This window comes from Canis aureus, chromosome 12 (genome assembly GCF_053574225.1).
Source record: "Canis aureus isolate CA01 chromosome 12, VMU_Caureus_v.1.0, whole genome shotgun sequence".
NCBI lineage: Eukaryota > Metazoa > Chordata > Mammalia > Carnivora > Canidae > Canis > Canis aureus.
In genome coordinates this window covers 43,947,210-43,959,035 of record NC_135622.1, presented here as the reverse complement: position 1 = coordinate 43,959,035, position 11,826 = coordinate 43,947,210, and the positions used below count along the sequence as shown (strand labels likewise).

Sequence of the window (11,826 nt, the reverse complement as noted above, 5' to 3'; positions counted from 1 at the left end):
TGACCTTAGACTTTCCGAGCTGAAGGGAGCCTTCAAGATCGTTTTACAAAGAAGGAAACTGAGGCCCAGAAGGTAATTGATTTGACCAGGATTTTACAAATGGTTCAAAACTGTCACCTGATCCACTTTCCTCTATTCCACAATCTGTGTCCAACTTTGGACTCGATGGGTTATCCTAGGGTCAAGGACAAGAGGAAAAGGATTTGTTTTGGAACCATCTAGAAATGTCCTTCACCTCCCAGAATTTGCTGTGCCTAGGTCAGCGACTCTTTATCAGCCTTGAATAGGTCATTTGGCCTGCTGCCTGGAGGAACCGAAATTAAAAATGGTCCCTGGGACTAAACTAGACTCCTCTAAGAACTAACAAAGCTTGAAGAAAGCTTGGATGGAAAAATACGTGGGAAGTAAGACGGGCAAAGCCTCACCCTTGGGGGAATTGGAGGAAGGAGAGAATTGGGGTAAGGGGCATATGTGGACTTAATCTCTGCAGTTAGTGTGACATTTTCTTTTCTTTTTTCTAAAGATTTTATTTATTTATTCATGAGAGAGAGAGAGAGGGAGAGACATAGGCAAAAGGAGAAGCAGGCTCCCCAGAGGAAGCGCAATGTGGGATACGATCCCAGGAAGCCCATCACGACCTGAGCCGAAGGCAGATGCTCAGTCACTGAGCTACCCAGGCGTCCCTGTGTGACATTTTCAAGAAGATACGAGTTTAGGATTAGGCTGAGAAATCAGAAAGCAACAAGACCTGGGAAAGGGGATTGGTTCTTAAAGTATTGTACCTGTGGGAAGAGTTGGAAGGAAAAAGAACATGTATGCATTTGAGCAGGAGTGGACTTTTGCTCAAGAGTACACACAAGCTTGAATTCCGATCTGGGTTTGCACAACCCAAGGCCCAGTTCATATTATTCTCCATTTTTTCCTCCCAGTGTTCAGTTCTCTGACAGAGGGCATTAGACAAGAAATGTTCCTTACTGCAGGCGCCCTGGGCTATCCCAGCCTCAGGAGCATGTTGCTCAGCCACTGATGGCTGACTGAATGAGTTAGTTGCCCAACATAGCCAATATTTCCCATTGGCACTAGGCCCTTGAAAATCCCCTATTTTGGAAAGGTTATAAAATAGATCTTGTCCTAGTGCCCCCAAGGACTTAGCCATTTTTTATCTTGGGAATTCTCTGGTCAGTTGCTTTGGAAATTTGTGGCTACTTGTCAATACCACCACCACCACCAGTGCATTTTGTCTAAACTTTGTCTCCATTGCGGCCTGCTTGCCCAACACCTCAAGCCTCCCCAGTGAACCCAGAGCCACTGATTTATTTGAGGTATCACAAATATTCATGTCAGCCCCTAGGTCTTGGCTCCTAATTACAGGACTAAATGAAATGCAACCTACTGCAATTGTATTTCAAAGCCAACATTTTTGGCTTGACACACTTAAAATATAACAGATTTTTAAACTTAAGGGAGGCGCCCCCTTAAACCTAAGGAAAGAGTGACAACCAGGCAGTGACAAGATGGCAGATGCAGGTTGTCAGAGGCTGCCTGAAGGGATGGGGGTACACAAGAACCAAGAGAGAAAACTCAACAGCAGCAGCCAGGGCCACCTGAAGTGGCTTGGCTTCTAGCCAGGGCCAGGGCCTAGAACTGATACAGAGACCAGGAACAGTGCAACAACTGCCCACTCTCAGCAGCTCTCAAATCAGGATCTCTTGGGACTGTTTCCTTCAAATATCCCACAAATGTCCATTTCTGTGGGTTGGAACATTCACTTTCACTCATCCTTTCTTTTGCCAACATTTCTCCCAGCCACCGAGATCCCATACTGGGCCAGAGAACCTCAGAAGTACATCACTCAGAGTCACAATGAAGATTTGGTGGCATCTGTGCTCATGGCTTCCAACTATTGCCCTGCACATGGTTCCCAGAACCAAGACCTACATCTCTGACCATCTCCTGCACATTTATTGCCATCGAGCTACGTTTTTCTGATCTTGAACTCAATAAGTCCAAACTAAGGTCATCTTTCTTCCAAAGCTGTTGCTCGCCTTGATTTCCCCACCCTGGCTCAAACCCCGGGATCTTCTGTATTGTCTCCCTTTCTCTGGCCCCTCCTTACCCAGGTAGTCCCCAGGCAACCATGGCCTTCTCTTTCCAGGCTACATCACTTTGTCATTTCCAAGGCACCTGAAACAATAGCTGACAGACCTCCAGAAGAGTCATGGCATTTGTTCCAAGTGATAACAGTACTGAGAGGAGGAGGTGGAACCAGTGTCCATGGGCCTAAAACCCTGCACATTGCTCTTGCCTGCCAGGTCTTCTTTCTGCAGGCATATCGAGCTCCTACTGAAAAGCTTGTAATCCAAGCTCTTAACCAGTCATTTGGGCCTGTCCCAATTTTTCCACAATCAGCTTCTCTGACTTCCTGACACAACAGCTAACTTTTACTGAGCATTTACCATGTGCCAGGTGCTATTCTAAATGCTTTACATGTATTCACTTAATCCTCCCAAACCTAAGAAGGAGGGTGCTGTTATGATTCCCATGTTGAGCAATGAGGAAACTGAGGCAGGCCTCTTTCTCCAGCCTGTAGTCTCTCCCCTCCCCCATCTCTGTTTTTCACTTTCTTTCCCCAACACTGTTCTGCCTCTCTCTCTCTCTCTCTCTCTCTCTCTCTTCCAACGGCTCAACTCTGACTCCCCGGAGCATCCAGCTGCCTTTCCCCTCCCCTTCCCCAGAACACATCATCCATTTGTCTGGCCCCCTTGGCACGCTGTCTGTCCTGCTTTGTGTTGGTTCTGTGTTTCAGTGCCTGTGTCCAGCAGCCCCAGGTGCTCCTAACAGAGTCCTACATGTGCCTTTGCCACCTGGGCGCCTCCACAATGCCTACCCATGGCTTGCTCACCTCCCTTCTGTCTGCTACTTCTGCTTTGCTCTTGCAAGCAACAGCCCCACCACACAGGGACACCTGGACCCTAGGACAGTGCAGAGGCCAGATGGTGAAGGGGGGCCAGCTGACACTTTCGGACTCCTCTCAACAGGAGCTTTCTGCTCAGGCTGGTGGCTGAGTGTGACTGAGCTCCTCACCTGCTCCACAGGCTCTCAGGCTTGCCTCCAGGCTGGGGAGGGACTTCCTCTGGGCTCCATACATCTAGATACCACCCGGTTTGCCTCTCCCCTTCCCCTCCCCTTCTTTATGGCCTGGCCTTCACCACGACAAGCAAGCCTGAGATCCATATTTGTTTGGTTTTTTGAGAATGAGTCTTTATCCTCTTTTCCTGTGTTCTCTCCAAGCGTGACAGAAGGCTGCACTCTCATTTCCAGATTCGTTTCTTCTTCTGGTGTCCCTCAATTTCCTGCCTGCCTCAGTGGAGTCTTTCCTCTTCCTCTCTGGCCCAGTAGCCCTCTCCCCTCTCCTTCTTTGTCCCAAGTCACCAACCCAGGTATGTAGATTCTAATCAGAGCCCCACTCTTGCCTTGCCCCTACAAGTTACCTTCCAGCTTTGGGCCTCGTTACTCACATCTGTAAAAGGAGGCAACTGGACTAAATGATGAGTGACGTCCTGCTGAGCCCTCCAGAGTTCATTCTCCCTTTTACAGTCCTCCCCTCCTCCTCTCCCCTCCTGGCTCCATTCTCGGGTCTTCTCTCTCAGGAGAGGCTTGCCCTAGCCCCAGGGGAGCTGTGGCTCCAGCTCCCGTTCCCTGTCTCAGCGACCAGCCCTGGGCCTCCTCCCCAGCTCTGGCCCCGGCTCCACTCCATGTGGCCCGTCTGAGAGGCTGGCCCCAAGCCTGGCGGCAACTCCGCATTTCTCTGTTTTTCCTTTTTTTTCCTCTCTTTCCCGGAGTTAACAAGAAGCAGATGTGGCGCACGATGGTTGGAGAGGTGGGGGGAGGAAGGGGGGAGGCTGGACCGCCAGCCAGACAGGGGGGAAGGGAGTGAGCGAGAGAGGGAGGCGGGAGGCCAGGGCCCGCCCCACAGCCACTCTTGCGCCTCTCAACAGCCACAGGGGCAAAGCCCTGTCACCTCCAGGATCCGGTCATTGGGGAAAACAGATAGGGAAGCCAGAGGAGGGCCTGCTGGGGTGAGGGGGGGCGGAGGCCCAGGAAGCAGCATCTGAGAGGGGCAGGGACCAGGCACAGAAGGCCAGGGGGCACAGAGAACAAACCCCCTCAGAAGCAGAGAATAGGAGAGCGGAAGGAACTGAGGGAGGGACAGGAGCCTGAGGAGGAAAGAGGAGGGGGAGAGGGGTCAGGCCAGGCTGCCGAGAAGGAGGCGTGTGGCTGGGGGCTGCCGCAGGAAGCTGGGGACAGGACCCCCGGCCAGCGCCGTCCCTTGGAGCAGCGGCATCCCCTGCTCCACACAGAGGCGCCAGCGGCCGGGCCGGGATGTGCCTCTGAGGGCCACGGCCGAGCACCCCTACCATGGCCCCCAGCACGCTCTGGAGCTGCTACCTCTGCTGCCTGCTGACCACAGCCGTGGGGGCAGCTAGCTACCCTCCTCGTGGTTATAGCCTCTACACGGGGGGCGGTGGGGCTCTCAGTCCTGGGGAACCCCAGGCCCAGAGCGCTCCCCGGCCTGCCAGCCGCCACAGGTAAGAGCCTGGGTCCCAGCCCAGGGCTGGACGTGGGTGGGAAGGGTGGGTCAGAAGGTGGGTGTCCCAGCCCCCGCCTTGGCTACCCTCCCCCGGGGCTGTATGCCCTAATGCAGGGAAGAGGGGGAGAGGAAGCCCATCCATCAGGTGGCTCCGCACAAGCTCACCTTCCTGCAGAGCATTTCTAGGGCCCCCTAAATAGATCGGTCCCCCTCTAACCTCAGTGGGACCTGTAGCTAGGTGCCCAGGGAAATGACCCTGAGGGGCATGGGCCAGGCCTTCCTGCAAGCTGCCAGCTACGTACCAGCCTGGTATTCTCCGGCAGACCTTTATCCCTTCCTAGGGCTTCCTGGCCCCATCCAGTAATTTGTGATTCTTTCTAACACCGTTCCTGCTCTGTTCCTTTGGGCTCTCCAGCCGGACACAGATCAAAGGCCAGCATGAATGGGGCCAAGAGTGTAGAACGCAAACCCCAAGGGGGGCAGGGCTCATCAATGGCTTATTCTCTACTTAACCCTGAGCTGGACCCCTGCCTGCCCTGGCCTCTCCCCTGAGGGGTGGGTGGAAGCCAGCATCCAGGGGATCACCAGAGGGACCCAGCCAGCTGGCTCATACAGGCCACGCCAAGCTGGGGATTGACACAGAAAAGGACATGAATGAATGTGTGAATTCAGAGGCTCCCCAGGACCCTGCAGCCGTGAGGATCAACTTCTTACAGTTGTGGTTTTCCATTTTATGCCTTGTCTCACTGTCTTGAAAAGTCTTTACTGACTCCTACTGCACAGGAAAGCGTGGGGGGAGCTGCCCTTGCCAAAGCCCTGGCTCCTACTGGTCCCCAGGGGCCCTTCATCCTTTGACCTTCCCTCAGCCTCTCTGGTAGCCCCTGGCCCTCCTCTGGGGCTTGTGTCTCTGGCCTTTGGGCCCAGCTGGGTTGTGCCTACAGGAACTGGTGTGCCTATGTGGTGACCCGGACAGTGAGCTGTGTCCTTGAGGATGGAGTGGAGACCTTCGTCAAGCCTGACTACCAGCCCTGTGGCTGGGGCCAGCCCCAGTGTCCCCGCAGCATCATGTGAGCCCTGGCGCTAGGGAATGGGTACTTGGTGGGGGCTGGGCTAGGCCAGAAGGAGGGCAGCCAATTTGGGGAATTTGTACAAAGCAGGTACCAAGGGGCAGGACTGGGGGCTTCGGTCAGACCCATTTTGGGAAGACACTGAGGCAACAGTTGGGGTTGGTTACTGAGAGCAAAGTTACCAGACCACCCTGTCAGCCCCCAGATGCCTTCTCTGGGCAGAGTCAGGCTCAGGATGAGGAGTTCAAGTCTCCAGCATAGGACGGGGGAGGAAGAATAGGGTTTTGGCCCTTGGCCAGCAAGCTGACAGCTGTCAACTGAGCACAGCCACATGCTGGATGCTAAGGGGGATCCAACCTGAGGGTCCACCACCAGCAGCTGCCCATCTCCAAAGACAGGATGCAGGGCCACTGACAGAACAGGGAAGAGTAAAGAAGCCTCCTCTGCCTCTCCCAGGTACCGCAGCTTCCTCCGCCCTCGCTACCGAGTGGCCTACAAGACTGTGTCGGATATGGAGTGGAGGTGCTGTCAGGGGTATGGGGGCGATGACTGTGCTGAGGGTCCCGCCCCAGCGCTGGGTCCTGCACCTACCACCCCACGCCCCCGGCCCCGGCCCGCCCGCCCCAACCTCTCTGGCTCCAGCGCAGGAAGCCACCTGAGTGGACTAGGCGGGGAAGGTGAGTAGGGGAGCCTCTGGGGGGAGAAGTGGGAGCTGGTGCTGGCTGGAAAATGAGGGGCCAGGCTGCTGAGGGAAAAACTCCATGCTCCCAGTCAGAAGAAGGGGACAGAAGGGAGTGAGATCCCTGAGATTCTCTGCCTGCGCATGTGTGTGAATGTGTGTGTGTGTGTGTGTGTGCGAATGTGTGAGTCAGATAGAAACCGAGATTGCGAGAGATCAAGAGAAAAAGAAGGCAGAGCAAGAGAATGTGCTCACACACGCCCACATGTGGCTGAGATACTTCCTACTTGAGAACGGCTGCAGGAGGAAGGGGGAATTCCTTCGAGAAGTTTGGTCACCAAGGGATTAGACAGTTCAGACTACAAGTCCTAGAATGCACTGCACTCAACTACAGGTCCCAGGCCCCTCAGGGGCCTCTGGAGACTGCAGGTCCCAGAATGCAGCGGTCCCCATGGCCTTCCTGCTTGCACGCGCCCTGGGCACTGCGGATGTGCTGTGTTTGTCTGCCAGGGAGATAGTCATGCTGTAATGATGGAAACAGGAACTTCTGGCTGACTCTCCCACTATCCAGCTCGAGCCCCTGCAGCCTTCCCGTGGAACCTTGTCTGTCCCTGTGGTGTTATGGAGAGATGTTGCTCAGGAATAGCCACTGTTGTGGGGTCCACTGTGCCTCCCCATACTCCCATTTCACAGATAAGCAAACAACTTCTGAGACCTACTCTGGACAGTAGACTTGCTGGTCAGATTGATGAGCTGGGTTTGAAACTTGTCTCTGCCACTTATGAAACTTGTAATCTATGGCCAAGTTCCCTAATCTCCTCTGGTTCTCTTTCTCACAGTCAACAAAATGGGAAACGCTGTGATATCTATCCAGTGGAGTCTTATAAGGGAGGGAAAGCCATGGTACAATTTTGGCCTAGAGGCATTTAGTAAATGGAGGTTCCCCCTGTCTTGTCTTTGCCCAAATTACCCAGCTAACAGTGGCCAAATCAGCTAGGACCTCGTGTCGGAGCTGGGGAGAGCAGGGCCTAGGAGGCCTATAGGCCCTGCAAGGAGGGCTCACTGAGTTCTGAGGTCCAGCCACTCTGTCTGATGCCTTCCCCTCTCTGCCAGGTCCTGGGGACTCAGAGAAGGTACAACAGCTGGAGGAGCAGGTGCAGAGCCTGACAAAGGAGCTGCAGGGTCTCCGAGGTGTCCTGCAGGGACTGAGTGGGCGCCTGGCGGAAGACGTCCAGAGGGCCGTGGAGACGGCCTTCAACGGGAGGCAGCAGCCGGCAGATGCAGCTGCCCGTCCTGGCGTGCACGAAACCCTCAGTGAGATCCAGCAGCAGCTGCAGCTCCTGGACAACCGTGTCTCCACCCATGACCAGGAGCTGGGCCATCTCAACAACCATCACACCGGAGGTGGCGGTGGCAGTGGCAGTGGCGGTAGCCGGGCCCTGGACCCCGCCCCGGCCCCTCCGGGCCACAGTGAGGAGCTGCTGCGGGAACTGGAGCGGCGGCTGCAGGAGTCCTGCTCCGTGTGCCTGGCGGGGCTCGATGGCTTCCGCCGGCAGCAACAGGAGGATCGCGAGCGGCTGCGGGCACTGGAGAAGCTCCTGGCCTCCGTGGAAGAGCGGCAGCGGCAGCTCCCCGGGCAGGCTGTGGGCCGCAGGCCCCTTCAGGAGTGCTGCCCTCCCGAGCTGGGCCGGCGGCTAGCCGAGCTGGAGCGGAGGCTGGATGTCGTGGCCGGCTCCGTGACAGTGCTGAGCGGGCGGCGAGGCACCGAGCTGGGGGGAGCGGCTGGGCAGGGGGGCCACCCCCCAGGCTACACCAGCTTAGCGTCCCGCCTTTCTCGCCTGGAGGACCAATTCAACTCCACTCTGGGCCCCTCAGAGGAACAGGAGGAGGGCTGGCCTGGGCGTCCTGGGGGCCTGGGCCACTGGCTGCCTGCTGCCCGGGGCCGACTAGAAAGGCTGGAGGGACTATTGACCAATGTGAGCAGGGAGCTGGGTGGGCGGCTGGATCTGCTGGAAGAGCAGGTGGCAGGGGCTGTGCAGGCATGTGGGCAGCTCTGCTCTGGGGCCCCCGGGGAGCAGGACTCCCAGGTCAGTGAGATCCTCAGTGCCTTGGAGCGCAGGGTGCTAGACAGCGAGGGGCAGCTGCGTCTAGTGGGCTCAGGCCTGCACAAGGTGGGAGCAGCCGGGGAAGCCCAGCAGGCTGCACTGGAGAGACTGCAAGGGGTTGTGGGCCAGCTTCAGGGTCGTGTCGACGCGCAGGACGAGACACTTGCAGAGTTTGCACTGCAGCTGAATCTCACAGCAGCACGGCTGGGCCAACTGGAGGGACTACTGCAGGCCCGTGGGGATGAGGGCTGTGGGGCCTGTGGTGGTGTCCAGGAGGAGCTGGGCCGCCTTCGAGATGGTGTGGAGCGCTGCTCCTGCCCCCTGCTCCCCCCACGGGGCCCCGGGGCTGGCCCAGGTGTTGGGGGACCAAGCAGAGGGCCTCTGGATGGCTTCAGTGTGTTTGGGGGGAGCTCTGGCTCAGCCCTACAGGCCCTGCAAGGAGAGCTCTCTGAGGTTATTCTCACCTTCAGCTCTCTCAATGACTCACTGCATGAGCTCCAGACCACTGTGGAGGGCCAGGGGGCTGATCTGGCTGACCTTGGAGCCACCAAGGACCGTATCATCTCGGAGATTAACAGGCTGCAGCAAGAGGCCACAGAGCATGCTACGGAGAGTGAGGAGCGCTTCCGAGGCCTGGAAGAGGGACAGGCACAGGCTGGCCAGTGCCCCAGCCTAGAGGGGCGATTGGGCCGCCTTGAAGGAGTCTGTGAGCGGTTGGACACGGTGGCTGGGGGACTGCAGGGCCTACGAGAGGGCCTTTCCAGACATGTAGCTGGGCTCTGGGCTGGGCTACGGGAAACCAACAGCACCAGCCAGACACAGGCAGCCTTGCTAGAGAAGCTGCTGGGGGGGCAGGCGGGCCTGGGCAGGCGGCTCAGTGCCCTTAACAGCTCCGTGCTGCTCCTGGAGGACCAGCTTCACCAGCTCAGTCTGAAGGACCTCACTGGTGAGGGGGCACTGGTGCAGTGGGAGGTGGGGGGACCCCTTTCTGGTCCTTTCTTTTTCCTCTCCCCCTCCACAACAGCCAGCCATAACCTTATATACTTTCTCCTTATTCTACCCAGCATGAATTGCAGGCCCACCAATGTCCCGGGGGTTGGTGTGTCCATAAGAGATGATCCAAGCTCCTAGCTCCCCACTCTCCCCTGGCAGCTCAGACAGGACAGTGGTTGGGGGTGGGGTGCTGCCCTGCCAGCCAGGTATCCAGCATGGGCAGCCCCATGGGCCCCATGCACCTGCCCATGGAGCCACAACCTTCTTTGTCCTTTGGAAACTGTTTTTATGGCTTCCCTTCAACTTAATTTTTATCACCGTAGGGCCCCCGGGTGAGGCCGGGCCCCCAGGGCCTCCTGGGATACAGGGACCCCCAGGCCCTGCTGGACCTTCAGGACCTCCAGGCAAGGATGGACAAAGAGGACCCATCGGGCCACCAGGTATGTGGGCTGAGATCCATACTGCAGTCAGGGCTCCCCCACATCTCTAGCAGCCCTAGGCTTGACATTCGTTCCATTCTGGATTTGAAAGAGAAAGGAGGAAAGGGGCAAGGAGTGAGGGGTCCTACGTGGCTGACAGTGATGAGGGACCGGCACAGTCACTATATGGGCCGGTTCAATGTGGTAACCTTCCTGCTGTATTGAAGACTAAGGCTGAGCTCACAGGGATATGTAGGGTGTGAAAGGCTGGGGACGAGTTGAACTGAAAGGACCTTATTCCTCCTTTTCTTGATACCCCCATTCCTGCTTTGGAGTCTGTATGTCTGTAGGACAGCGAAAGACTCAGCTGATATTTGCTGAGTGACTTAGTGAGAGCTGCCCCACATCTCACCGCTCCCTTTCCTCTTCCCACAGGTCCCCAAGGAGAGCAGGGTAAGTTCCTCCCATCTGGGGTGTCAGAGGGAGGAAAACTGAATGAGGGGTTGGATGGAGGGCAGAAGGCCTCAGGCAGCCCTGGAGGGAGAGACCCAGGAGGGGATGGGGACCAGGCAGCTCTGCACTGAGTATCTACTCTGACCCCCACCTTATCCCTACCCAGGAGTGGAGGGGGCACCAGCACCCTTTGTGCCCCGGGTGGCCTTTTCAGCTGCCTTGAGTTTGCCACGGTCTGAACCAGGCACAGTGCCCTTCGACAGAGTCCTGCTCAACGATGGGGGCTACTATGATCCAGAGACTGGTAAGCCTGGAAGCAGGCTGGCTGGGCCGTGGGGCAAGCCAGCACAAAGCTATGTGGTGACGTGTTCTCATTCTTGCCCCCTCGGGCAAGGGGTATCTTTTCATGCTCTGGTTTGGGGAGACCCCTTTTATCTTCATTTATTCATTCTCACCACAGCTTGGGCTAAGGGAAAGGGGTTTTGGGGGAGGAGCGCTTCTGTTCAACAGCTCTTTGTTGGGGGCCTGGGGATGTTGTAATGAACAAGGCGCCAAATTCTCTTGGTGGAACTTACATTCTAGTGGAAGACAGGTGAAAAGACCCTGGAGGTCTCTGCTTAGTCCAGGAGTTCTGGATGGGCTCCCTAACACCTCCCAGGCCCCTCCTGACTGCCATTCTCCGTCCCCAGGCGTGTTCACAGCACCACTGGCCGGCCGCTACTTGCTGAGCGCGGTGCTAACTGGGCACCGGCACGAGAAAGTGGAGGCCGTGCTGTCCCGCTCCAACCTGGGCGTGGCCCGCATAGACTCTGGTGGCTATGAACCTGAGGGCCTGGAGAATAAGCCCATCGCAGAGAGCCAGCCGAGCCCCGGAGCCCTGGGCGTCTTCAGCCTCATCCTGCCGCTGCAGGCTGGAGACACGGTCTGCATCGACCTGGTCATGGGGCAGCTGGCGCACTCGGAGGAGCCGCTCACCATCTTCAGCGGAGCCCTGCTCTACGGGGACTTGGAGCTAGAACAGGTGTAGACAGACGGCTGGGCATGACCGGCCCGAAGTGTCTACGCCGCCGGCCAAAGAGCCAGCGGGGACGGCGGGGCTCCGTCCTGGCCCCCCAGCCCCAGGCGAGCCGTCCAGTACCTGTGCCGCGCAGGCGCCCAGAGCACTCTCCTCGCCACGGCCTGAGCGCCCCGGGCGGAGACTCTGGGATCCCCACGTCCAGACTTTTGGCCTGCTCGCCCTGCAGGGCCCAGACGGCTGGGGAGCCGATCCTCGCACCTTCGCAGCTCCTCCAGCCGGTCTCTAGCCCGAGGCAGGGCTCTCCCGAGGGGCTCTGGCCCCCACCGCCGTACCAAACTATTCAGGAATAAAGACACTTGGTTTTTCTAAAAAACAAAACAAAACAAAACAAACCGTCTGCTCCAGTATGTGTTCAAGGGTACACAGAAGTACAGATGGGACGGGGTGAGGGGGGAGCCCTGGGTTTCCCACCCTGGTCGCCCCCACCTCCGGCCCTGGGGC

General features: G+C 57.3%; 1 protein-coding gene across 1 annotated transcript; it reads left to right on the top strand.

Annotated features, from left to right (window-relative positions):
- Positions 1 to 3,955: 3,955 nt before the first annotated feature.
- On the top strand, positions 3,956 to 11,717 carry EMILIN1 (elastin microfibril interfacer 1). The gene is made up of 8 exons (XM_077843784.1): positions 3,956 to 4,589; positions 5,533 to 5,658; positions 6,115 to 6,335; positions 7,451 to 9,388; positions 9,759 to 9,875; positions 10,290 to 10,307; positions 10,474 to 10,611; positions 10,997 to 11,717. The coding sequence occupies exons 1-8, from the start codon at positions 4,420 to 4,422 to the stop codon at positions 11,332 to 11,334; spliced, it is 3,066 nt and encodes a 1,021-aa protein (XP_077699910.1). The 5' UTR covers positions 3,956 to 4,419; the 3' UTR covers positions 11,335 to 11,717.
- Positions 11,718 to 11,826: the final 109 nt, after the last annotated feature.

Bases quoted from the DNA above. Each gene is read 5' to 3' on its own strand.
- EMILIN1 (XM_077843784.1), top strand. From the start codon at position 4,420: ATGGCCCCCAGCACGCTCTGGAGCTGCTACCTCTGCTGCCTGCTGACC. The intron at 6,336-7,450 runs GTGAGTAGGGGA...CCTCTCTGCCAG, and splicing joins GAGTGGACTAGGCGGGGAAG to GTCCTGGGGACTCAGAGAAG. The intron at 10,612-10,996 runs GTAAGCCTGGAA...CTCCGTCCCCAG, and splicing joins CTACTATGATCCAGAGACTG to GCGTGTTCACAGCACCACTG.